The sequence below is a fragment of the Haemaphysalis longicornis genome, unplaced genomic scaffold, assembly GCF_048455015.1.
Source record: "Haemaphysalis longicornis isolate Haplotype H1 unplaced genomic scaffold, Haemaphysalis longicornis Haplotype H1 scaffold_1, whole genome shotgun sequence".
NCBI classification, from domain to species: Eukaryota; Metazoa; Arthropoda; class Arachnida; order Ixodida; family Ixodidae; genus Haemaphysalis; species Haemaphysalis longicornis.
Genome location: NW_027526203.1, coordinates 154762015 through 154790011, shown reverse-complemented (window position 1 = coordinate 154790011; position 27997 = coordinate 154762015). Strand labels below are relative to the sequence as shown.

General features: G+C 50.4%; 1 protein-coding gene across 27 annotated transcripts in view; it reads right to left on the bottom strand.

Annotated features, from left to right (window-relative positions):
* Positions 1 to 27997, bottom strand: part of LOC144138109 (uncharacterized) — a 118391-nt gene that overhangs the window by 56531 nt on the left and 33863 nt on the right. For 11 of the 27 annotated variants that reach the window (XM_077670236.1, XM_077670245.1, XM_077670219.1 and 8 more), the window contains exons 4-5: positions 6721 to 6841; positions 5214 to 5375 (exon numbers count right to left, since the gene is read on the bottom strand). The exons of 4 other annotated variants lie outside the window; for them this stretch is intronic. In XM_077670236.1, coding sequence (XP_077526362.1) covers positions 5214 to 5375; positions 6721 to 6841 — 283 coding nt within the window. 12 more of the 27 variants (XR_013315842.1, XM_077670385.1, XM_077670410.1 and 9 more) reach the window with 10 other exon arrangements.

Genomic DNA, 27997 nt, shown 5'->3' with positions numbered 1-27997 from the left:
CAGGCCGACCTCCTTGAAGGTCTGCGAAACCAAGGTGTGACGGCTGTTCGGCATATTACCATCAGAAGAGAAGACAAGGAAATACCCCTTGGGCACATAATCCTCACATTTGACCGGCCCACTCTTCCAGATCCTATAAATGCAGGCTTCATCCGGTGCGCTGTACGCTTCGTCCGAGCGTATATCCCGAACCCGCGGCGCTATTTCAAGTGCCAGTGGTTCGGGCATGGTAAAAACTCCTGTAGGGGCCAAATAACCTGTGCTAAGTGCGCCCAACATGACCATCTAACAGATAATTGCAGATCACAACAACTCCTTTGCATGAACTGTAGGGCCCACACGCGGCATATTCCCGAAAATGCGAGAAGTTTCAACTTGAAAAGAAAAAAATAAACATAAAGGTAACAGAAAACATCACCTTCCCAGAGGCGCGAAAGAGGATCGCCTCTTTCCCCCTGGGGAGGTACGCCGAAGCAGCTCGCCGGGGGCGGAGAGGAGTATTGTTTCGGCGGGGACCCAGTACCGCGAGTCGGACTTGGTGCCGCCCCCACCCCCCCCCGGGTTGCCTCCGGCGGCCCAACCCACCACCGCGCTGCTCGCTGAAACAGCAGCGGCTGTGGTGGCATCCACGTCCAGTGGGGTTGCTGCTGCACCCACTGTTTCCTCCTCTCCATTGGCCCGAAGCACACGCGAGGGCCCGGAGATGGAGATGGAGGAAACCGCAGAAGTTCCCACCTCCACCGAACCGCCTCTGCATTAATGTCACTAGAACTCTCACTAGTAATACAAGTATCTTTACGGCAGAGGCTTATGGTGTAATTCTTGTTGTTAATCATATACTTCAAAGCCACATCCCACAATCCATTATATATACAGATTCCCTCAGTGTTGTGCAGACATTGTCATCAACAAAGTCTTCGAAAAACCATGTCAATTTGATAGGCATGGGTATTATGTCTGTGTATGTCCACAAATTTGAACTGGTCCTTTGCTAGGTCCCTGGCCACTGTAGTATAGCCAGGAACGAAGCAGCGGATTGAATGGCTGCTGCTGCTACACTCTTGAATACAGTAGACATAACCACATTACCCTACACCGATGTGAAACCACACATCAGACAACTTCACAAAACATGGCCAACACACTAGAGTGAACAAACAGACAAGCTACACGTAACAAAACCTCACTTGGGACCTTACACCACCGACACACACAATAGATATGCTGAAGTTGCCTTGGCTAGATTGCGGATGGGGTACACACAAGTTCGGTGCTCGCAAGTGGTAAGCCACAACAGTTCCTCTGTATGATGCCTTGTAAGATCTATCCAACATAGTTGCTGTGCAGTTGCTCTGTCAGTAAAAGGCAGAACTGACCCCGAAGGTTGGGTAGATAATAAAGCGCATCATGTGGAGTAACTGGTGTGTCTTTTTGTGAGCTCTGCACTATGGACAGGGCTGGTGTGGGCGCAGTGGTACCGGTGAGGCTCGGCTGCCATTCAGTCATCAGGCCACACCACTCTTGTTCTTCACCCTGGCCCTTTACACCAGCCGTGCTCATAGTCTAACTGTATCCGTGTTCCCTCCTCATCAAATACCTTGTGTTTGGCGCTCTTTGCCCATGTCGGCCTTGCGCCAGTAAACTCGTACCATCATCATCATCACTGTTTAGAGTTCGGTGCTCGCAAGTGGTAAGCCACAACAGTTCCTCTGTATGATGCCTTGTATGATCTACCCAACACAGTTGCTGTGCAGTTGCTCTGTCAGTAAAAGGCAGAACTGACCCCGAAGGTTGGGTAGATAAACAGCGCCTCATGTGGAGTAACTCTTGTGTTTTTTTTGTGAGCTCTGCACCATGGGCTGGTGTGGCCCCAGTGTTCCCGGTGAGGCTCCCCTGCCATTCTGACATCAGGCCACCCCTTGCAATCATCCTACAGCCAAGGAACACCGCAGTCCATTACAGCAACTGTCCAGTGTGCAAGACTAAACCGCTATGCAGTTTCTCTGAACGATGATTTTAGGATCTACCTAAAGACTGTGGGGTGGTCTATAGCTTGTAGTGATTGCAACCAGGCTACCCCATGGATACATCATACAGCCAATGAGCACCGTGGTGTCGATGATGATGATGGTAGGTGTTTAATGGTGCAAGGCCAACGAGGGCAAAGAGCGCCAAAACAGTGGTTAGGTATGAAGGATGTAAAGGTAAACTGTATATATAATGGATTGTGGGATGTGGCTTTGAAGTATATGATTAACAACAATAAGTACACCGTAAGCCTCTGCCGTAAAGATACTTGTATTACAACTGAGTGTTCTAGTGACATTAATGCAGAGGCGGTTCGGTGGAGGTGGGAACTGCTGCGGTTTCCTCCATCTCCATCTTCGGGCCCTCGCGTGTGCTTGGGGCCGCTGGAGAGGAGGAAACAGTGGGTGCAGCAGCAACCCCACTGGACGTGGATGCCACCACAGCCGCTGCTGTTTCAGCGAGCAGCGCGGTGGTGAGTTGGGCCGCCGGAGGCAACCAGGGGGGGGGGGGGGGGGGGGGTGGCACCAAGTCCGACTCGCGTACTGGGTCCCCGCCGATCAATACGCCTCTCCGCCCCCGGCGAGCTGCTTCGGCGTACCTCCCCAGGGGGAAAGAGGCGAACCTCTTTCGCGCCTCTGGGAAGGTGATGTTTTCTGTTACCTTTATGTTTATTATTTTCTTTTCAAGTTGAAACTTCTCGCATTTTCGGGAATATGCCGCATGTGGGCCCTACAGTTCATGCAAAGGAGTTGTGATCTGCAATTATCTGTGGGATGGTCATGTTGGGTGCACTTGGCACAGGTTATTTGGCCCCTACACGAGTTTTTACCATGCTCGAACCACTGGCACTTGAAACAGCGCCGCGGGTTCGGGATATACGCTCGGACGAAGCGTACAGCGCACCGGATGAAGCCTGCATTTATAGGATCTGGAAGAGTGGGCCGGTCAAATGTGAGGATTATGTGCCCAAGGGGTATTTCCTTGTCTTATCTTCTGATGCTAATACAGTTGAACCCCTTTATAAGAGACACGTACCGGGGAGCAGTTTCTGTCTCTTATACGAGATGTCTCTTATAAGCAGGGTACCATGTTTTCACTTACTAATCAGACCCTAGTTCAATTTGGGCACCATACGACTAAAATAAGCTGAAAAGAACGCTACAGCATCTTGCAAAAGATTCATTATAATTTATGTTTCGCCCCCAGAATTTATGAAGCAGTTCTGAATCTTTGTTTGCTTCATGACTGTATTTACACTGTATATTTTACAACCGATTCCTTTTTTTTCTTTCCTCGTTTGTGGAAGATGAATCGTACATGTTGAGTTCACAAGCATGATGAATAGGCGGAGCGCACAGCTTCTTCCGCTGTGTGCTCAGGCTATTCATTATGCTTGCAGGACTGCGATGCTTTTTGATTGGGAGCTATGCCAGTGGGAGAACCCGCATGTGCGATCGCGCTCCATCCAATGGATGGCAGTAAGCTTCAACCACTTCTGTAAGTTGCATTTCCATTGGCAGGGCTTCTCATCGTCATTTCATAGCTGACTGAAACACTGTGTGTTTGCTGAAGTTATAATAAATAGCGACTGCAGGCGTCTGTCGTCCACCTGTGCTTCCAGGATGGAAGCAACTGCAATTAGTGACTGGTGGCACTGCGTCTGAAGTTAAAATGTCTGTTACAAGTGAGATTGTTGATTAAAGTTCAAGGATGACTTGTCCCTTATAACCAATCTTCTACATCCGATGTCTGTTATAAAAGAGGTCAATTTAATGGGAAAGATAGGGCAGCCAACCATGTGGGTCAATAGTGTCTCTTATACCCATTTGTCTCTTACATCAGTGTCTCTTATAACGAGGTTCAGCTGTACGCCGAACTGCCGTCACACCTTGGTTTCGCAAACCTTCAAGGAGGTCGGCCTGTCTTGTTTGCCAGATCTGGCTCCTAAATCTGGCTCCATTGCCTGGTAAACAGACAAAGAGCCCATCCGCCGGAGCTTGACATGGGCTCCGACGGCCAACGTTTGAGGTTTCTACTCTTCACATCACAACACATCGCAACGGTTGGATCCTGCTTATGTTTGGGGGCTCGGGGTCCGTGGTGTCGCCAACACCGTCACCAAGAATGATCAAAGTGCCCAGTGCGGGGAGCACCATGCTCTCCACCAGCTACTGTCGAGAGTGCAGCGCTTCTAGAGGTGAGCTGCAATATATTTGCTCCGCATAATTTATTTTATGAAGTACACGATAACTGTGGGGTATACTCCGCCTTGCACTGATTGCAGCGAACAGCCCTTCTCTCAGCTGCCAGCCCAGTCTTTCAACGTGCCGGCAAGGAGGACCAGGGTTTGCACCAGCGACTGTCCAGATTGCAGCATCTTTAAGGGGTATGCTGCAACACAGTTTCTCTGAAAGATATATCTTATGATATACCCAAATATTGAAGCGTCAGTTCTGTCTTGCTATTTTTGAAACCACTGCCCTCCTGTCCTCAGGCCACCCCAAGCATCCATCATCCTGCCAAGCAGCACCACGGCCAGAAAAGGGACTTTCACTGGGCAGCATTTTCAAGTGGTAAGCCGCCACAGAGTTTCTCTGAGTGATGCATTTTATCATTTACCCAGTTACTGAAGGGTCAGTTCTGAATTGTTCGTTTTGCAACCATTGCCTTTGTGTCTTCAGGCCAACACTTGAATTCATGATCCAGCCATGGAGCAAGGGTTACGCTTCCAGCCACTCGTGAGTGGGCAAGGATTGCTACTGGTAAGCGGCGAAGCAGTTTCCCCGAATGATCAATTTTATATGATCTACGCAACGATTTTGGGGTCTTTTCTGCTTTGCACTGATTGCAAACAATTGTCTGTCTGTCAGCAGGCTAACCAATAGACCCATCATACAGCAAATTAGCACCGTGGTCTGCACCAGCTGCTCTCCAGAGTTTACTGCTTTTAGAGGTAAGCTGCAATACATTTGCTCTGCATGATTTGTTTTATGATGTACGTGATAACTTTGGGGTACTTTCTCCCTTGCATTGATTGCAGCCATCTGCCCTTCTTCAGCTGCTAGCGCATTCGTTAAACATCCGGTCAAGGAGCCGCAGGGTTTGCACCAGCGATGGTCCAGAGTGCTGCATTTTGAGCGTAAGCTGCAACACAGTTTCTCTGAATGATATATCTTATTACATACCCAAATAAAAAACGGTCAGTTCTGCCTTGCCATTTTTGCAAATACTGCTTTCCTGTCCTCAGGCCAGCCCAAGCATCCATCATCCAGATGAGAAGCACCAAGGTCGGACCAGCGGCTTGCACTGCACAGCGTTTTGAAGTGGTAAGCCGCAACAGAGTTTCTCTGAAAGATGCATTTTATCATATACCCATATACTGAAGGGTCAGTTCTGAATTGTTCGTTTTGCAACCATTGCCTTTGTGTCTTCAGGCCAACACTTAAATTCATGATCCAGCCATGGAGCAAGGGTTACGCTTCCAGCAACTCGCGAGTGGGCAAGGATTGCTACTGGTAAGAGGCGACGCAGTTTCCCCGAATTATGAATTTTATATGATCTACCCAACGATTTTGGGTTCTTCAATGCTTCGTACTAATTGCTACCAACTGCCTTTCTTTCAGCAGGGTAACCCTTGGATCCATCATACAGCAATTTAGCACCGTGGTCTGCACCCGCTACTGCCCACAGTTCACTGCTTCTAGAGGTGAGCTGCAATACAATTGCTCCGCATGATTTATTTTATGATGTACGTGATAACTGTGGGGTATGATCTGCCTTGCACTGATTTAGGCCAACAGCCCTTCTCTCAGCTGCCAGCCCAGACTTTCAATATCAAGACAAGGAGCCGCATGGTTTGCACCAGCGAATGTCCGGAGTGCTGCATTTTCAGTGTAAGCTGCAAAACAGTTTCTCTGAATGATATATCTTATTATATATTCGAATATTAAAGGGTCAGTTCTGCCTTGCAATTTTCGCAACCACTCCCTGCCTGTCCTCAGGCCACCCCAAGCAACCATCATCCTGCCAAGAAGCACCACGGCCAGAAAAGGGACTTTCACTGGGCAGCATTTTCAAGTGGTAAGCCACCACAGAGTTTCTCTGAGTGATGCATTTTATCATTTACGCAGATACTGAAGGGTCAGTTCTGAATTGTTCGTTTTGCAACCATTGCCTTTGTGTCTTCAGGCCAACACTTGAATTCATGATCCAGCCATGAAGCAAGGGTTACACTTCCAGCAACTCGCGAGTGGGCAAGGATTGCTACTGGTAAGCGGCGACGCAGTTTCCCCGAATGATGAATTTTATATGATCTACCCAACGATTTTGGGGTCTTTTCTGCTTTGCACTGATTGCAAACAATTGTCTGTCTGTCAGCAGGCTAACCAATAGACCCTTCATACAGCAAATTAGCACCGTGGTCTGCAACAGCTACTCTCCAGTGTTTACTGCTTCTAGAGGTAAGCTGCAATACATTTGCTCTGCATGATTTGTTTTATGATGTACGTGATAACTTTGGGGTACTTTCTCCCTTGCATTGATTGCAGCCATCTGCCCTTCTTCAGCTGCTAGCGCATTCGTTAAACATCCGGTCAAGGAGCCGCAGGGTTTGCACCAGCGAATGTCCAGAGTGCTGCATTTTGAGCGTAAGCTGCAACACAGTTTCTCTGAATGATATAGCTTATTACATACCCAAATAAAAAACGGTCAGTTCTGCCTTGCCATTTTTGCAAATACTGCTTTCCTGTCCTCAGGCCAGCCCAAGCATCCATCATCCAGATGAGAAGCACCAAGGTCGGACCAGCAGCTTGCACTGCACAGCGTTTTGAAGTGGTAAGCCGCAACAGAGTTTCTCTGAAAGATGCATTTTATCATATATCCATATACTGTAGGGTCAGTTCTGACATGTTCGTTTTGCAACCATTCCCTTCGTGTCTTCACGCCACCACTTCAATTCATGATCCAGCCATGCAAGCACGGGGGACGGTTGCAGCGACTGTCGAGTGTGCAAGGATTGCTAGTGCTAAGCGGCAATGCAGTTTCCCCGAATGATGCATTTTATGGTCTACCTAAAGACTGTGGGGTCTTCAAGGCTTCGTACTAATTGCTACCAACTGCCTTTCTTTCAGCAGGGTAACCCTTGGATCCATCATACAGCAAATTAGCACCGTGGTCTGCACCCGCTACTGCCCACAGTTCACTGCTTCTAGAGGTGAGCTGCAATACAATTGCTCCGCATGATTTATTTTATGATGTACGCGATAACTGTGAGGTATGATCTGCCTTGCACTGATTTAGGCCAACAGCCCTTCTCTCAGCTGCCAGCCCAGACTTTCAATATCAAGACAAGGAGCCGCATGGTTTGCACCAGCGAATGTCCTGAGTGCTGCATTTTCAGTGTAAGCTGCAAAACAGTTTCTCTGAATGATATATCTTATTATATATTCGAATATTAAAGGGTCAGTTCTGCCTTGCAATTTTCGCAACCACTCCCTGCCTGTCCTCAGGCCACCCCAAGCAACCATCATCCTGCCAAGAAGCACCACGGCCAGAAAAGGGACTTTCACTGGGCAGCATTTTCAAGTGGTAAGCCACCACAGAGTTTCTCTGAGTGATGCATTTTATCATTTACCCAGATACTGAAGGGTCAGTTCTGAATTGTTCGTTTTGCAACCATTGCCTTTGTGCCTTCAGGCCAACACTTGAATTCATGATCCAGCCATGGAGCAAGGGTTACGCTTACAGCAACTCGCGAGTGGGCAAGGATTGCTACTGGTAAGCGGCAATGCAGTTTCCCTGAAAGATGCATTTTATGATCTACCCAACGATGTTGGGGTTTTTTCTGCCTTGCATTGACTGCAACCAACTGCTCTTCTGTTGGCAGGGCATCCCATGTCCTCTTCGTCCAACCAAGCAGCACTGGGGTCGCACCAGCGATTGTTTAGAGTTCGCCCCGCACAGGGCACCATGAGCAATCTTGGTGACGGTGTTGGCGACTCCGCGGACCCCGAGCCCCCAAACATAAGCAGGATCTAACCGTGGCGATGTGTTGTGATGTGAAGGGTAGAAACCTCGAACGGTGGCCGTCGGAGCCCATGTCAAGCTCCGGCGGACGGGCTCTTTGTCTGTTTACCAGGCAATGGAGCCAGATTTAGGAGCCAGATCTGGCAAACAAGACAGGCCGACCTCCTTGAAGGTCTGCGAAACCAAGGTGTGACGGCTGTTCGGCATATTACCATCAGAAGAGAAGACAAGGAAATACTCCTTGGGCACATAATCCTCACATTTGACCGGCCCACTCTTCCAGATCCCATAAATGCAGGCTTCATCCGGTGCGCTGTACGCTTCGTCAGAGCGTATATCCCGAACCCGCGGCGCTATTTCAAGTGCCAGTGGTTCGGGCATGGTAAAAACTCGTGTAGCGGCCAAATAACCTGTGCTAAGTGCGCCCAACATGACCATCCCACAGATAATTGCAGATCACAACAACTCCTTTGCATGAACTGTAGGGCCCACACGCGGCATATTCCCGAAAATGCGAGAAGTTTCAACTTGAAAAGAAAAAAATAAACATAAAGGTAACAGAAAACATCACCTTCCCAGAGGCGCGAAAGAGGATCGCCTCTTTCCCCCTGGGGAGGTACGCCGAAGCAGCTCGCCGGGGGCGGAGAGGAGTATTGTTTCGGCGGGGACCCAGTACCGCGAGTCGGACTTGGTGCCGCCCCCACCACCCCCCGGGTTGCCTCCGGCGGCCCAACCCACCACCGCGCTGCTCGCTGAAACAGCAGCGGCTGTGGTGGCATCCACGTCCAGTGGGGTTGCTGCTGCACCCACTGTTTCCTCCTCTCCATTGGCCCGAAGCACACGCGAGGGCCCGGAGATGGAGATGGAGGAAACCGCAGCTGTTCCCACCTCCACCGAACCGCCTCTGCATTAATGTCACTAGAACTCTCAATAGTAATACAAGTATCTTTACGGCAGAGGCTTATGGTGTAATTCTTGTTGTTAATCATATACTTCAAAGCCACATCCCACAATCCATTATATATACAGATTCCCTCAGTGTTGTGCAGACATTGTCATCAACAAAGTCTTCGAAAAACCATGTCAATTTGATAGGCATGGGTATTATGTCTGTGTATGTCCACAAATTTGAACTGGTCCTTTGCTAGGTCCCTGGCCACTGTAGTATAGCCGGGAACGAAGCAGCGGATCGAATGGCTGCTGCTGCTACACTCTTGAATACAGTAGACATAACCACATTACCCTACACCGATGTGAAACCACACATCAGACAACTTCACAAAACATGGCCAACACACTAGAGTGAACAAACAGACAAGTTACACGTAACAAAACCTCACTTGGGACCTTACACCACCGACACACACAATAGATACACTGAAGTTGGCTTGGCTAGATTGCGGATGGGGTACACACATGAGTTCGGTGCTCGCAAGTGGTAAGCCACAACAGTTCCTCTGTATGTTGCCTTGTAAGATCTATCCAACATAGTTGCTGTGCAGTTGCTCTGTCAGTAAAAGGCAGAACTGACCCCGAAGGTTGGGTAGATAATAAAGCGCATCATGTGGAGTAACTGGTGTGTCTTTTTGTGAGCTCTGCACTATGGACAGGGCTGGTGTGGGCGCAGTGGTACCGGTGAGGCTCGGCTGCCATTCAGTCATCAGGCCACACCACTCTTGTTCTTCACCCTGGCCCTTTACACCAGCCGTGCTCATAGTCTAACTGTATCCGTGTTCCCTCCTCATCAAATACCTTGTGTTTGGCGCTCTTTGCCCATGTCGGCCTTGCGCCAGTAAACTCGTACCATCATCATCATCATCACTGTTTAGAGTTCGGTGCTCGCAAGTGGTAAGCCACAACAGTTCCTCTGTATGATGCCTTGTATGATCTACCCAACACAGTTGCTGTGCAGTTGCTCTGTCAGTAAAAGGCAGAACTGACCCCGAAGGTTGGGTAGATAAACAGCGCCTCATGTGGAGTAACTCTTGTGTTTTTTTTGTGAGCTCTGCACCATGGGCTGGTGTGGCCCCAGTGTTCCCGGTGAGGCTCCCCTGCCATTCTGTCATCAGGCCACCCCTTGCAATCATCCTACAGCCAAGGAACACCGCAGTCCATTACAGCAACTGTCCAGTGTGCAAGACTAAACCGCTATGCAGTTTCTCTGAATGATGATTTTAGGATCTACCTAAAGACTGTGGGGTGGTCTATAGCTTGTAGTGATTGCAACCAGGCTACCCCATGGATACATCATACAGCCAATGAGCACCGTGGTGTCGATGATGATGATGGTAGGTGTTTAATGGTGCAAGGGCAACGAGGGCAAAGAGCGCCAAAACAGTGGTTAGGTATGAAGGATGTAAAGGTAAACTGTATATATAATGGATTGTGGGATGTGGCTTTGAAGTATATGATTAACAACAATAAGTACACCGTAAGCCTCTGCCGTAAAGATACTTGTATTACAACTGAGTGTTCTAGTGACATTAATGCAGAGGCGGTTCGGTGGAGGTGGGAACTGCTGCGGTTTCCTCCATCTCCATCTTCGGGCCCTCGCGTGTGCTTGGGGCCGCTGGAGAGGAGGAAACAGTGGGTGCAGCAGCAACCCCACTGGAAGTGGATGCCACCACAGCCGCTGCTGTTTCAGCGAGCAGCGCGGTGGTGGGTTGGGCCGCCGGAGGCAACCAGGGGGGGAGGGGGGGGGGTGGCACCAAGTCCGACTCGCGGTACTGGGTCCCCGCCGAAACAATACGCCTCTCCGCCCCCGGCGAGCTGCTTCGGCGTACCTCCCCAGGGGGAAAGAGGCGAACCTCTTTCGCGCCTCTGGGAAGGTGATGTTTTCTGTTACCTTTTTGTTTATTATTTTCTTTTCAAGTTGAAACTTCTCGCATTTTCGGGAATATGCCGCATGTGGGCCCTACAGTTCATGCAAAGGAGTTGTGATCTGCAATTATCTGTGGGATGGTCATGTTGGGCGCACTTGGCACAGGTTATTTGGCCCCTACACTAGTTTTTACCATGCTCGAACCACTGGCACTTGAAACAGCGCCGCGGGTTCGGGATATACGCTCGGACGACGCGTACAGCGCACCGGATGAAGCCTGCATTTATAGGATCTGGAAGAGTGGGCCGGTCAAATGTGAGGATTATGTGCCCAAGGGGTATTTCCTTGTCTTCTCTTCTGATGCTAATACGCCGAACTGCCGTCACACCTTGGCTTCGCAGACCTTCAAGGAGGTCGGCCTGTCTTGTTTGCCAGATCTGGCTCCTAAATCTGGCTCCATTGCCTGGTAAACAGACAAAGAGCCCATCCGCCGGAGCTTGACATGGGCTCCGACGGCCAACGTTTGAGGTTTCTACTCTTCCCATCACAACACATCGCCACGGTTGGATCCTGCTTATGTTTGGGGGCTCGGGGTCCATGGTGTCGCCAACACCGTCACCAAGATTGATCAAGGTGCCCAGTGCGGGGAGCACCATGCTCTCCACCAGCTACTGTCGAGAGCGCAGCGCTTCTAGAGGTGAGCTGCAATATATTTGCTCCGCATAATTTATTTTATGATGTACACGATAACTGTGGGGTATACTCCGCCTTGCACTGATTGCAGCCAACAGCCCTTCTCTCAGCTGCCAGCCCAGTCTTTCAACATGCCGGCAAGGAGGACCAGGGTTTGCACCAGCGACTGTCCAGATTGCAGCATCTTTAAGGGGTATGCTGCAACACAGTTTCTCTGAAAGATATATCTTATGATATACCCAAATATTGAAGCGTCAGTTCTGTCTTGCTATTTTTGAAACCACTGCCCTCCTGTCCTCAGGCCACCCCAAGCATCCATCATCCTGCCAAGCAGCACCACGGCCAGAAAAGGGACTTTCACTGGGCAGCATTTTCAAGTGGTAAGCCGCCACAGAGTTTCTCTGAGTGATGCATTTTATCATTTACCCAGTTACTGAAGGGTCAGTTCTGAATTGTTCGTTTTGCAACCATTGCCTTTGTGTCTTCAGGCCAACACTTGAATTCATGATCCAGCCATGGAGCAAGGGTTACGCTTCCAGCCACTCGTGAGTGGGCAAGGATTGCTACTGGTAAGCGCGAAGCAGTTTCCCCGAATGATCAATTTTATATGATCTACCCAACAATTTTGGGGTCTTTTCTGCTTTGCACTGATTGCAAACAATTGTCTGTCAGTCAGCAGGCTAACCAATAGACCCATCATACAGCAAATTAGCACCGTGGTCTGCACCAGCTGCTCTCCAGAGTTTACTGCTTTTAGAGGTAAGCTGCAATACATTTGCTCTGCATGATTTGTTTTATGATGTACGTGATAACTTTGGGGTACTTTCTCCCTTGCATTGATTGCAGCCATCTGCCCTTCTTCAGCTGCTAGTGCATTCGTTAAACATCCGGTCAAGGAGCCGCAGGGTTTGCACCAGCGAATGTCCAGAGTGCTGCATTTTGAGCGTAAGCTGCAACACAGTTTCTCTGAATGATATATCTTATTACATACCCAAATAAAAAACGGTCAGTTCTGCCTTGCCATTTTTGCAGATACTGCTTTCCTGTCCTCAGGCCAGCCCAAGCATCCATCATCCAGATGAGAGGCACCAAGGTCGGACCAGCGGCTTGCACTGCACAGCGTTGTGAAGTGGTAAGCCGGAACAGAGTTTCTCTGAAAGATGCATTTTATCATATACCCATATACTGTAGGGTCAGTTCTGACATGTTCGTTTTGCAACCATTCCCTTCGTGTCTTCACGCCACCACTTCAATTCATGATCCAGCCATGCAGCACGGGGGACGGTTGCAGCGACTGTCGAGTGTGCAAGGATTGCTAGTGCTAAGCGGCAATGCAGTTTCCCCGAATGATGCATTTTATGGTCTACCTAAAGACTGTGGGGTCTTCAATGCGTCGTACTAATTGCTACCAACTGCCTTTCTTTCAGCAGGGTAACCCTTGGATCCATCATACAGCAAATTAGCACCTTGGTCTGCACCAGCTACTGCCCACAGTTCACTGCTTCTAGAGGTGAGCTGCAATACAATTGCTCCGCATGATTTATTTTATGATGTACGCGATAACTGTGGGGTATGATCTGCCTTGCACTGATTTAGGCAAACAGCCCTTCTCTCAGCTGCCAGCCCAGACTTTCAATATCAAGACAAGGAGCCGCATGGTTTGCACCAGCGAATGTCCAGAGTGCTGCATTTTCAGTGTAAGCTGCAAAACAGTTTCCCTGAATGATATATCTTATTATATATTCGAGCATTAAAGGGTCAGTTCTGCCTTGCAATTTTCGCAACCACTCCCTGCCTGTCCTCAGGCCACCCCAAGCAACTGTAGCGGCGCGTGTCCACCGCGCCCAGACGACGACGACGACGAAGGTGGAACCACGAGGCGCACGCTCACGTGCGCTCGTGCTGGAGGAATAAAAATCAGTTCGAGCCCAAACGCTGTCGTGGCTGGTTGTCACTGCGCCGGTCGCGACAGAATTTGGTGACGTGGACCGAACTCGCCTCTTCTGACCGCGCCATGTCGGACCCTTCGGCTTCGCCGGATTCTGCGGGCCAACTACAACCCGGCGCAGCTACGCCCGCCCACGAAGCAGCTCCACCTGCTCACGCTACAACCGCGGCTGTGCACAGCGCTACTCTACCCCCGTTTTGGACTCGGAACCCGCGGACATGGTTCACGCAAGTCGAAGCGCGCTTCCGTCTGCATCGCATCACCAGCCAGGAGACGAAATATAACAGCGTCGCGACCTCCTTGCCAGGCAGCATCGCGGACGAGCTAGCCGACATCCTCGACGCCCCACATCCTGAAGCGCTGTACGACCACCTAAAGGCAGCGATCATCCAACGCAAGTCGGAGTCGGAGCGCAGCAGGCTGCAGCAGCTTCTGAACACCGAGGAGCTCGGTGTCAGGCGACTCGCAGTTGCTACATCGCATGCGGCAGCTATTGGGCGATCATGGCCAGGACCTCAACAATCCACTTCTTCGGGAGCTCTTCCTTCAACGCCTCCCCCAGAACATGGTATTGGTACTTGCGGCAGCCGCTGACATGCCACTCGAAAAACTCGCGGAACTGGCTGACCGCATCGCGGACTATTCCCGGTCCCCAAGCATCGCCGCAGTCGTCGATACGCCCTCCACCTCAAGGGACGACTCCAGGCTTGGTCGACTTGAGAGCCGCATTGATGAATTCAGTCATCAGCTGTCATCCCTCGCACCCCTCTTGCACCGACGCCGACGTGCATCCCGCGACCGACGGTACTCCCCATCCCCGTCCCGTTCTCAACATGGCTCCTCCGCAACACGCGGTGAGCCTGGCCCTTCGGGCGTCTGTTGGTGTCATCGTACCTTCGGCACTGCCGCCCGCAAGTGCAGCCAGCCTTGCTCATGGACGGGAAACTAGGAGACCGGACACTGGCGGCGGCAAGTGAACCCGGTCATGCAGTCAGCCGCCTCTTCTACGTCACCGACAAGGTTGCCGGCCACCGCTTCTTGGTCGATACGGGAGCAGAGGTCAGCGTCATACCGGCCTCTTCGCTAGACCGACGCCGCCGAGAAATGACCTCCCCGTTAATCGCCGTCAACAACTCGCCGATCAACACCTACGGCCAGCGGTCGCTCACAGTTAATTTTGGCCTACGTCGCACCTTCCGGTGGCTTTTCACAATTGCTGACATCAAGCAGCCCATTCTCGGTGCTGATTTCCTGGCTTTCTACAACCTGGCCGTGGACGTGCACTCTCGACGCCTCGTGGGCATGACGACGAGCCTTTCAGTACATGGCATTCTCTCCTCTGCCACGGCGACCGGACTTCGAGCCTTTGTGCCATCTTCCGCGTACGAGAAGATACTTGCAGATTTTCCCGCGATCACAAGACCCCACACGGGAGAGTCCCCGGTGAAGCACACCATCACCCACCACATCGTCACGAAGGGACCCCCTGTCTTCGCTCGAGCGCGTCGTCTCGCCGGATCACGTTATGCCATTGCTCGCCGGGAGTTCGAGCACATGCTGGAACTGGGAATTGTCCGTCCATCCTCGAGCAACTACGTGTCAGCCCTGCATATGGTACCCAAAAAGGACCCCGGTGACTGGAGGCCATGCGGCGACTACTGTGCCCTCAATGCGATCACCGTGCCGGACCGGTACCCGCTCCCTCATTTGCAGGACTTCACCGCGAATCTGGCAGGCTGCAAGATATTCAGCAAGGTGGACTTGGTCAAAGCTTATCACCAGATACCTGTGGAGCCAGCAGACATACCGAAGACTGCCATCATTACACCATTTGGTCTCTTCGAATATGTCCGCATGCCCTTCGGCCTGCGTAACGCCGCCCAGACCTTTTAACGTGCCATCGACGAGGTTACCCGCGGTTTAGACTTTGTCTTTGCCTACCTCGACGACCTCTTGATCGCAAGCTCATCACCATCCGAGCACGAAGTGCACTTGCGAGCCCTTTTCACTCGGCTTGACGAATATGGCTTCGTCATCAACCCCAAAAAGTGTGTCTTCGGCGCGCAGACCATCGAGTTCCTGGGCCACTTGGTCACTCCACAGGGCATCAGACCTCTCGACACCAAGGTGAAAGCCATCCAGGACTTTCCACAGCCCACCTCAATTAAGAAGGTGAGAGAGTTCTTGGGCCTGCTGAACTTCTATCGGCGGTTCATTCCCAACAGTGCCGAACTAGTCCAGCCCCTCACTGATCTGCTGGCCACCAAGACAGGCCCTGCAGAGCACTTCGAGTGGAGCGAGCAAGCAGCGTCCGCCTTTTCTGCTGCGAAGAAGGCCCTCTCCGACGCTGCCATGCTTATACACCCCGTTGCTGATGCTCAACTTCGCCTCATCACCGACGCCTCCAGCGTGGCTGTCGGTGCTGTGGTGGAGCAGTTCGTCTCCGGTTGGCAGCCTCTTGGTTTCTACTCCCAGAAGCTGAAATCTGCTGAGACAAGGTACAGCACTTTCGGGCGCGAGCTACTGGCTGTCTACCTTGCCATCAAACATTTCCGGCATTTCCTGGAAGGCAGGGACTTCTACGTCCTTACGGATCACAAGCCCCTGACGTTCGCCTTCCAGCGCAACCACAGCTGAACTTCTATCGGCGGTTCATTCCCAACAGTGCCGAACTAGTCCAGCCCCTCACTGATCTGCTGGCCACCAAGACAGGCCCTGCAGAGCACTTCGAGTGGAGCGAGCAAGCAGCGTCCGCCTTTTCTGCTGCGAAGAAGGCCCTCTCCGACGCTGCCATGCTTATACACCCCGTTGCTGATGCTCAACTTCGCCTCATCACCGACGCCTCCAGCGTGGCTGTCGGTGCTGTGGTGGAGCAGTTCGTCTCCGGTTGGCAGCCTCTTGGTTTCTACTCCCAGAAGCTGAAATCTGCTGAGACAAGGTACAGCACTTTCGGGCGCGAGCTACTGGCTGTCTACCTTGCCATCAAACATTTCCGGCATTTCCTGGAAGGCAGGGACTTCTACGTCCTTACGGATCACAAGCCCCTGACGTTCGCCTTCCAGCGCAACCACAGCTCGTATTCGTCGCGTGAGATCCGTCACCTCTCCTTCGTCTCGGAGTTTACTGTCGATCTCCGCCATGTCAGCGGCCCGATCAACACTGCTGCTGACGCGCTGTCTCGCGTCGAAGCCCTTTCGACTTCACCCCAACCGATTTGCATGGAAGAGCTTGCTTCTGCACAGCAACAAGACCCTGAGCTCCAGCAACGCCGCTCTGACACCTCAACGCTGACTTTCACAGATGTGCCGTTGCCGTTTACCGAAGGCACAATCACATGCGAGACATCAACCGGCGTCTCCCGACCTTACGTTCCACCGGCGTTTCGTCGAGCCGTTTTCGACACCCTGCACGGCAAGAGTCACCCCGGCATCCGAGCAACTCAACACCTCGTCACAGCTCGGTGGTTCTGGCCCTCCATGAATGCAGATGTCCGCCGGTGGGCACGCACCTGCCTCCAGTGCCAAGTGTCAAAGTAACCAGGCACACCGTCACTCCTGCCTCGCCATTCCATCCACCGGACAGCCGTTTCGCACACGTGCACATTGACATGGTCGGCCCCCTACCACCGTCGCGATGCGCCACCTACTTGTTGACGTGCGTCCACCGCTTCACGCGCTGGCCAGAGGCAATCCCGATACCTGATATTACGGCGGAAACAGTCGCCAAAGCATTTGTTGCTGGTTGGGTGTCCCGTTTCGGCTGCCCCGCTGTTGTCACCACTGATCGCGGGCGTCAATTCCAATCAGCCCTGTTCAACGCTCTCGCTGCCATCTTGGGAGTACGCCACATACACACCACCTCCTACCATCCGTCTGCCAACGGGATGGTGGAGCGTTTACACCGCCAACTCAAGGCAGCTCTCACCACCTACGAGCCAAGGGAACACTGGGCCGACCACCTTCCCCTCGTCTTGCTCGGACTACGCTCGGCTTTTAAGGCAGACCTGCATTGCACATCTGCCGAGCTGGTGTATGGCTGCCCTCTTCGTCTCCCGGGCGACCTCCTCACACCTCCGCCTGCCGATGGTCCTTCGGACCCCGCCGGTTACGTGGCTGACCTTCGTCGCCTTTTCGAGCAAATCCGGCCTGTCCTTCCTCGACAACGCAGCGACCACTCCGTCTTCGTGAGCCAGGACCTTTCTTCCTGAACTCACGTGTTCGTGCGCCACGACGCTGCCCGTCGACCCCTCACTCCCGCTTTCGATGGCCCATACCGCGTCATCGAGCGGCACCCCAAGACGTTCACCCTCGACATCAACGGACGCCAAGACGTCGTCGCCGCTGACCGGGAAAAGCCTGCATACCTCGCCTCTCTCCGACCCAGCCAGACCTTCCCCGTCTCAACAACCATGCCCAGAACTTTGCACCATCAACCGTCCAAAGCTGTCACGTGGTCTTCAACAATGGCCTCCGGCTCTACGGGGGGGAGCCCTGTAGCGGCGCGTGTCCACCGTGCCCAGACGACGACGACGACGAAGGTGGAACCACGAGGCGCACGCTCACGTGCGCTCGTGCTGGAGGAATAAAAATCAGTTCGAGCCCAAACGCTGTCGTGGCTGGTTGTCACTGCACCGGTCGCGACACAACCATCATCCTGCCAAGAAGCACCACAGCCAGAAAAGGGACTTTCACTGGGCAGCATTTTCAAGTGGTAAGCCGCCACAGAGTTTCTCTGAGTGATGCATTTTATCATTTACCCAGTTACTGAAGGGTCAGTTCTGAATTGTTCGTTTTGCAACCATTGCCTTTGTGTCTTCAGGCCAACACTTGAATTCATGATCCAGCCATGGAGCAAGGGTTACGCTTCCAGCAACTCGTGAGTGGGCAAGGATTGCTACTGGTAAGCGGCGAAGCAGTTTCCCCGAATGATCAATTTTATATGATCTACCCAACGATTTTGGTGTCTTTTCTGCTTTGCACTGATTGCAAACAATTGTCTGTCTGTCAGCAGGCTAACCAATAGACCCATCATACAGCAAATTAGCACCTTGGTCTGCATTAGCTACTCTCCAGAGTTTACTGCTTTTAGAGGTAAGCTGCAATACATTTGCTCTGCATGATTTGTTTTATGATGTACGTGATAACTTTGGGGTACTTTCTCCCTTGCATTGATTGCAGCCATCTGCCCTTCTTCAGCTGCTAGCGCATTCGTTAAACAACCAGTCAAGGAGCCGCAGGGTTTGCACCAGCGAATGTCCAGAGTGCTGCATTTTGAGTGTAAGCTGCAACACAGTTTCTCTGAATGATATATCTTATTACATACCCAAATAAAAAACGGTCAGTTCTGCCTTGCCATTTTTGCAGATACTGCTTTCCTGTCCTCAGGCCAGCCCAAGCATCCATTATCCAGATGAGAAGCACAAAGGTCGGACCAGCGGCTTGCACTGCACAGCGTTGTGAAGTGGTAAGCCGGAACAGAGTTTCTCTGAAAGATGCATTTTATCATATACCCATATACTGTAGGGTCAGTTCTGACATGTTCGTTTTGCAACCATTCCCTTCGTGTCTTCACGCCACCACTTCAATTCATGATCCAGCCATGCAGCACGGGGGACGGTTGCAGCGACTGTCGAGTGTGCAAGGATTGCTAGTGCTAAGCGGCAATGCAGTTTCCCCGAATGATGCATTTTATGGTCTACCTAAAGACTGTGGGGTCTTCAATGCTTCGTACTAATTGCTACCAACTGCCTTTCTTTCAGCAGGGTAACCCTTGGATCCATCATACAGCAATTTAGCACCGTGGTCTGCACCGGCTACTGCCCACAGTTCAATGCTTCTAGAGGTGAGCTGCAATACAATTGCTCCGCATGATTTATTTTATGATGTACGTGATAACTGTGGGGTATGATCTGCCTTGCACTGATTTAGGCAAACAGCCCTTCTCTCAGCTGCCAGCCCAGACTTTCAATATCAAGATAAGGAGCCGCATGGTTTGCACCAGCGAATGTCCAGAGTGCTGCATTTTCAGTGTAAGCTGCAAAACAGTTTCTCTGAATGATATATCTTATTATATATTCGAATATTAAAGGGTCAGTTCTGCCTTGCAATTTTCGCAACCACTCCCTGCCTGTCCTCAGGCCACCCCAAGCAACCATCATCCTGCCAAGAAGCACCACGGCCAGAAAAGGGACTTTCACTGGGCAGCATTTTCAAGTGGTAAGCCACCACAGAGTTTCTCTGAGTGATGCATTTTATCATTTACCCAGATACTGAAGGGTCAGTTCTGAATTGTTCGTTTTTCAACCATTGCCTTTGTGTCTTCAGGCCAACACTTGAATTCATGATCCAGCCATGGAGCAAGGGTTACGCTTCCAGCAACTCGCGAGTGGGCAAGGATTGCTACTGGTAAGCGGCGACGCAGTTTCCCCAAATGATGAATTTTATATGATCAACCCAACGATTTTGGGGTCTTTTCTGCTTTGTACTGATTGCAAACAATTGTCTGTCTGTCAGCAGGCTAACCAATAGACCCTTCATACAGCAAATTAGCACCGTGGTCTGCACCAGCTACTCTCCAGAGTTTACCGCTTCTAGAGGTAAGCTGCAATACATTTGCTCTGCATGATTTGTTTTATGATGTACGTGATAACTTTGGGGTACTTTCTCCCTTGCATTGATTGCAGCCATCTGCCCTTCTTCAGCTGCTAGCGCATTCGTTAAACATCCGGTCAAGGAGCCGCAGGGCTTGCACCAGCGAATGTCCAGAGTGCTGCATTTTGAGCGTAAGCTGCAACACAGTTTCTCTGAATGATATATCTTATTACATACCCAAATAAAAAACGGTCAGTTCTGCCTTGCCATTTTTGCAAATACTGCTTTCCTGTCCTCAGGCCAGCCCAAGCATCCATCATCCAGATGAGAAGCACCAAGGTCGGACCAGCAGCTTGCCCTGCACAGCGTTTTGAAGTGGTAAGCCGCAACAGAGTTTCTCTGAAAGATGCATTTTATCATATACCCATATACTGTAGGGTCAGTTCTGACATGTTCGTTTTGCAACCATTCCATTGCAATGCAGTTTCCCTGAAAGATGCATTTTATGATCTACCCAACGATGTTGGGGTTTTTTCTGCCTTGCACTGACTGCAACCAACTGCTCTTCTGTTGGCAGGGCATCCCATGTCCTCTTCGTCCAACCAAGCAGCACTGGGGTCGCACCAGCGATTGTTTAGAGTTCGCCCTGCACAGGGCACCATGAGCAATCTTGGTGACGGCGTTGGCGACACCGCGGACCCCAAGCCCCCAAACATAAACAGGATCCAACCGTGGCGATGTGTTGTGATGTGAAGGGTAGAAACCTCGAACGGTGGCCGTCGGAGCCCATGTCAAGCTCCGGCGGACGGGCTCTTTGTTTGTTTACCAGGCAATGGAGCCAGATTTAGGAGCCAGATCTGGCAAACAAGACAGGCCGACCTCCTTGAAGGTCTGCGAAACCAAGGTGTGACGGCTGTTCGGCATATTACCATCAGAAGAGATGACAAGGAAATACCCCCTGGGCACATAATCCTCACATTTGACCAACCCACTCTTCCAGATCCTATAAATGCAGGCTTCATCCGGTGCGCTGTACGCTTCGTTCGAGCGTATATCCCGAACCCGCGGCGCTATTTCAAGTGCCAGTGGTTCGGGCATGGTAAAAACTCGTGTAGGGGCCAAATAACCTGTGCTAAGTGCGCCCAACATGACCATCCCACAGATAATTGCAGATCACAACAACTCCTTTGCATGAACTGTAGGGCCCACACGCGGCATATTCCCGAAAATGCGAGAAGTTTCAACTTGAAAAGAAAAAAATAAACATAAAGGTAACAGAAAACATCACCTTCCCAGAGGCGCGAAAGAGGATCGCCTCTTTGCCCCTGGGGAGGTACGCCGAAGCAGCTCGCCGGGGGCGGAGAGGAGTATTGTTTCGGCGGGGACCCAGTACCGCGAGTCGGACTTGGTTGCCGGAGGCAACCCCCCCGGGTTGCCTCCGGCGGCCCAACCCACCACCGCGCTGCTCGCTGAAACAGCAGCGGCTGTGGTGGCATCCACGTCCAGTGGGGTTGCTGCTGCACCCACTGTTTCCTCCTCTCCATTGGCCCGAAGCACACGTGAGGGCCCGGAGATGGAGATGGAGGAAACCGCAGCAGTTCCCACCTCCACCGAACCGCCTCTGCATTAATGTCACTAGAACTCTCAATAGTAATACAAGTATCTTTACGGCAGAGGCTTACGGTGTACTTATTGTTGTTAATCATATACTTCAAAGCCACTTCGGAAAGGGTCCGAAAACCAGGTGGCAGATGCCCTTTCCCGCCTTCCAGTTCCGTCTCCGCAGGAAGATGCTTCAATCGAGAAGGTTGTGTCCTTTGTTGAATTACCTTGCCTCACCAAGGAGCAGTTTCAACAGGCCCTTCTGAAGACTGCATGTTGGAGCAAGTCGCGACTTCTGTCGCCACATCTTGGCCTGCACATAAGACGCTCTCAAGTGAACTTCAGCCTTTCTTCTTGGTGCGCAGAGAATTGTTGGTCGTTGACAACTTGCTCCTGCGCGGAGAACGAATCGTCGTTCCTTCGTTTCTCACGCCGCAAGTAATCGCTGCTGCCCACGAAGCTCACCCGGGTATAGTTCGGACAAAAGCTCGACTAAGAGAAAGGTTCTGGTGGCCAGGCATGGATAGACAGGTGGAACTTTCCATCCAGAACTGCAGAATATGTCAGATGGCTGACAAAAGTGCGAAGACTGTTGCTACTCCCTTGCAGCCAGTACCCATGCCAGAAGGCTCATGGGAGAAGCTGGCCGTTGACATCGTCGGCCCCCTGCAGAGAGCACCGCACGACTGCAGATACGCCATTACACTCATCGACTACTTTTCGAAATGGCCAGAAGTTCAATTCTGCAGTGAAGTGTCATCCCGCACCGTCATAAACTTTTGGCTTTCGGTGTTCTCCCGTGAGGGTTACCCGGCCGTGATAGTATGCGACAATGGGCCCCAGTTTGCCTCTGTGGAGTTCACAAAGTTCCTCAATGATCGCGCCATCCGCCTCGTGCACTCTTCCGTTTACTACCCTCAAGCGAACGGACTTGTAGAGCGGTTCAACCGTGTCTTCGAGGATTTCGTGCAGGTTGCAATGTTAGAGCAGTGTCCGCTTCGTCAAGCGGTAACAGACTATTTGGCTATATATCGCAGCACGCCACATGCCACTACGGGGGTTGCACCATCCGTTGTCCTACACGGGCGGCTACCGAGAACACGTCTTGACGTTGTGGGCCACCCATCACCAACCTTCTTCAGCGATCCTGCTTCCGAACTCTATCGTCTACGCCAACGCGTGAAGAGCAAACAAGGGTACGGCAAAAAGTACACAGACCGTCGCAGGGCCGCGAAGAAGACAACAGTGTCAGTTGGTGATTTTGTGCGAATTAAGAAACCCGCAATATCCGCTAAGGGCGACCTCGCATTTAGCCACCCACAGAAGGTTGTCCACCAACAAGGCCCGTCAACGTTCCAACTTGACGATGGACGAACTTGGAACGCTTCGAAGTTATCTAAGGTACCTGCGCCATCAGCCAGGTGGTATCCGCATCATAACGCTGCAACCCCGCTGCAACCTCCAAACCTGCAACCCCGCCTTCGGCGCCTGAGCGACCCGAGGATCGCTCCTCAATAGCGCAGTCCGAAGCTTCACCAGCTACGCCCACACTACAAGCTTCAGCGCCAGCTGCGTCGAAGCACCCAGTACCTCAACGTCGGGTCCAGCCTCCGAGGAACAGAAGACCTCCGGATCGATACAGGGACCGTGTGTAGCTGGTGTGTTTGTGTGTAGACTGGAACAGTGACACAACTTGAGTGCTACGTGGACTTTGTGCAGACGTTTCAGTGGTTCTGCAAGTGTTTTTTGGTTCCTGAATTGGTTCGTTATGTAGCAGTCGTCGAATGTATGCTGCAGAGTTGTACATCAGGCATTATTGTGAAGCGCACATGCCATGTGTGGTTGTAAATATTTGTAAATATTATGTATTTTCGTACTAATACTTCTCTAACTATTACTAATCCACTAACAATTACTAACATTGTTCTTTTAAGGAGGGGAATATGTAGTGTTTCAGTTTCGGTTTCGATTCGGTTTATGTTGTCTTTATTTGCCACCAGGTGACTTCTGTATATATATGCATACCTCTGAATAAAAGTTGTTTTTTGGTTTGTGATCGTCTACGACAGTGGTAGCTTCGCCGTTCTTCTGCGGCTTCTGCCGCAATATAACGACGACGGTTTGATTTTGATTTCCCACAAAATAGCTCCCTCCAGATTGTTGTAATCGTGATGCTACAATACAGAAAGCTTCCTTCTACCACTCCATATCCGCAAATTGTAGCGTCTTTTCACATTTTGCATGCAGCAGACATGAATCTGGAGTTCAGCCCTTAAGAAAAGTTTTTTTTTTTTTTATAACAAATTCTTAAAAAATGGTCAAGTTGTAGTGCTGTAAAAGTAAGAATTTTCATTCCGAGGGGGTACTTTGATCAAAAAGAAAAAGAAACATGTTATGCTTTTTCACCCACTCAACATTCCGGGAGCGATGTTCCTGGTGGCGAGAAGTCTGAGATAATGTATCTATAGTTTTTCACTACCTGGTTAAAAGGCTTAGAGAGGCACTTTAAAAGTAAAAGCAATACAAACGCAAGTGAAAACAGGCACCAAGCTAGCGAACTCAGAAAATGTGCGGTCACAAAAATTAAAATAACATGTTACAGTGATAAGATTAGGGTTGCCACATTTTGGAGCAGCAAAATCTCGATTTTGGAGCAGAAGAACAACGTTTATCTTATGTTACCTTGGAAGCCTCAAAAATCAAATTTTTGGCTACTTTGGGTGGGGAGTGCACTTTTTATTCAGTTTTGAACGTACATAACACTGGAACAGCCTTTCAAAAACGATTTTCTACGAAAGTATCACAAGGTACAAACTGCAATAACTTTTTACAAACCATTTTTAAATTCCTAGGCTCTATGCATAGATAGCGTGGAGCTCCATTGAAAATATCAAATTAAAAAACTAAGCAATCGTGCCGAAATTATTATTTTTGTAATCCCAGACTCGGCTTTAAGCACAAGTGTAGAGCCAAGGCAAAGCTTGCGCAAAGTGACGTGACAGTCGGCGCACCATCCACCACCCCCTCCATTCCCCCTCCCCCTCCCCAGCCCTCCCATTTCAATTCCCACAGTGCACGTTCACTACGATCGTAATTTGAGTAACGTTGGTATGTTTAGCTACCTCCCTTTCGGCATTAAATTTCACTTCAGATAGATGAACCATTGCAATATTACTAGCTTGCAATAATAGCCCGTCCCGCAATCGGACACTGCTTGAACATTTTGCAGCGATGTAGCCTGCGCCGCCACTTCTGCATTGCCAATCGTCCCATTCCCGCCGCTCACAAGGCAGCAATAACTGAGCGTTTTATAACACCACAATGAGTCAGAAATTTCACTTCAAGCACGCACTGCACCTCACACTCAAGGCCGAAACACGGCGAATTCGCGGGCACCACGTTGTTTTTTGAACTCTCCCATCTTTCGAGTCATGCAACTTTCCGCAACAGATCAAACGATTAAATGTAGACCCAGCCACCACCATAACCACAACCACAGTAAAAACGGCAAACAGCACTCTGCCTGAACCACGACCAACTGCTTCGCCAGGCGGCCATATTTCCGAATCTTCACCACACAAAGATGGCGGCGCCCACTAACGTCGTTCCGGAGATACGTCGCTCCAAAAATTGTCGTTTTTTCATCCACTTGCACAAGTAGTTTGTCGCCTCAGTACATATTTGTTCTACAGGACTTTGCAATGTTTTTCGATGGGAAAACTTTGAAAATGCACAGAATATAACATGTGCAAACCTACATTGTGACTTTCAAACGAACTATCTCGGGGACAATGTGGGTTTTTTTATTGAATGATCAGTCAATTAAACCTTTACGAACAGCACCATTTCAGGAAAATCATGTCGTCAGTAAGCATTTTTCTCCACTGAAACTGAAGAAGAGTTAAAAGCCTCGGCTCTTAGACTGTTTTGGAGCAGTTTGGCGCAATTTTTGCAATTTTCAAGCTTTTGGAGCAGTCCGGCGCAGGAAAACCAATTTGTATCAAAACTGCGCAATATGCGCAGCTGTCTCACCCCTGCATTATTGAACACAAAAAGACTGTTATTCATCAACCACTGTTCGATTTGTTTTCCCCAGCTGTCGATTTTGTCACCTCCCACAGGCACTGATGGGCATTACAGTCCCCCATAATAACAAATGGTGCAGGCAGTTGCTCAACAAGGTCATTAAGTTCCTGTAATGACACATTATCAGATGGTGGCAGATAAAGTGAGACAACTCAACCAAACACCATTCATGAATGATGCATTGCTTCAAGCTTAGCAAAGAAAATCTCTTTGAAGTAATAAAGGCTGTGGGAGCAGTTCACTTGTCTCCGGTTTCACTCTTTGTAGAGCCACGTGTGCGAGTTCAAGTGACGTCGCATGTGTAATTGTGGCTGTCGTGTGCAGCTCCGCTTTCCAACCACCGTCACAGGGTTCATTGGCACGTATTCTTTGGGGCTGGGAATAGCTTTTCATTGCCAAGCACTGTCAAATTTGCGTCCACGCTTGTGGGCATCACGGCCGAGTTAATGTTTTCCATGCATGTTGACTCGCTCATTACAAGAAGCTTATTTCAAGGCTGTTTTGTTCTACAGACACAGAATTGCATTTCAGGCAACCAGAATCGTGCAATTGAGAGGAAAAAGCATACCTGCCAGGTTTGCCGGGATGGCATTAGGGAGATCTGACCGGGGAGGGGTTGTAGCAACAACAGAATGGGTAACCTTACAGACCTTTTTTTATTTACTTACAACATAGCAGGAAATGAATGGTTTCTTTGTCCAAACTACAAACAAGCTACACCACCTAAGTATTCGACGTGGCTGCCGCCACCTCTTTCAGAAAGTCCTGGAAATAGTAGTGCAAGCGCAATACAAAACAGCAGGAGCTGAACTGTTTTGTTCTTTCGTCTAAACTAACAACAAGCTACACAACTGGAGACTGGCTAAATCTTCAGAACTGCCGTCCAGAACGGCCGTGCTTGTGCGTAAATGAAAGCGGCGGTGGCGCTGCGCTTCCATCAACAGTAAACTAACAATGGGACAAACAGGTTCACCGTCTGCGCATGGGCGACTACGCTTTTTAAGCACTTCACTGATAACGATGCTGATTGGTGTCGGGTTCAGGTATACCTCCGGCGCATTGTGGCCAGACTGGGAAAAAGATTTCGCCAAAGACTGGTGCGTTTTCTGGAGATTTTTGTTTCGGTCGTACAATCGTACAAAACCATGAAAATTCAGGAAACCTGGCAGGTATGGAAAAAGGATGAATAAAAGGCGGCCGAGAGGCTCTTAAAAAAGATGGCCTATAGCGACGTTTCAGACGGAGATTTCCCAGATAACGAGGGTGCAGACCAGTGTTGCAGAATTACCAGTCCGGAATTGGAATGAATCCGGAATCATTCCACATTTTCGCGACCCCGGAATGGAATGGGAATTGAATGGCGACAATACTTGAAGGAATGGAATGGGAATGGAATTAAGCGCCTTTTGCCCGGAATGGAATGGGAATGGAATTACATGTATGTTTCCCAAAATAAAGCGCACTTTTCCTTCTACGCGCTGTTTTTTATCAAAATATGCAAAAATACGCAAAAGATCCCACCAGCCCAAGTTGAAACATTAGTAAGCCGGAGCCTTGAATTTAACAATACCGCCGCGGTGGCTCAGTGGCTAAGGCGTTGCGCTACTGAGCACGAGGTCGCGGGTTCGATTCCCGGCCGCGGCGGCCGCTTTTCTGATGGAGGCGAAAAGCAAAAACGCCCGTGTGTACGAGATTTCGGCGCACGTTAAAGATCCCCAGGTGGTCAAAATTAATCCGGAGCCCTCCACTACGGCGCGCCTCATCGCCTGCGTTGCGTCGGCGCGTTAAAACCCTACAATCAATCAATCAATGAATTTAACAATAACTCAGTACTGTTAAAATCGATTGGCTGATTACAAGAACGGTATATTTATAAGCAGCAATTATACTACAATTATGTCCTTGAATACAGCGCTGCTACGAAGTTCGTCGCGATTCTCCGCCTAATAAACGCAGCTCCAAGCCGTTGGTATCCGTCATGGGGAACTACCGCGGTGGCATCTCCCCCTATCTCTCCCACCAACTTCGCCTTGTGATTTTTTACCTTGGCGGCGCCTTCGCCCCGGCTGCCAGCTGTCTCCCCACGCTTCACTTTTGTTTTTTTGCGTCCAGAACCGTTGGTGATTTCATCCAACCTTGCCGTCATCGGGACGCTGGCGCGGTCCTTGTGTTCACTGCGAAAAGAAGAATCCCCCCTCACCCCAG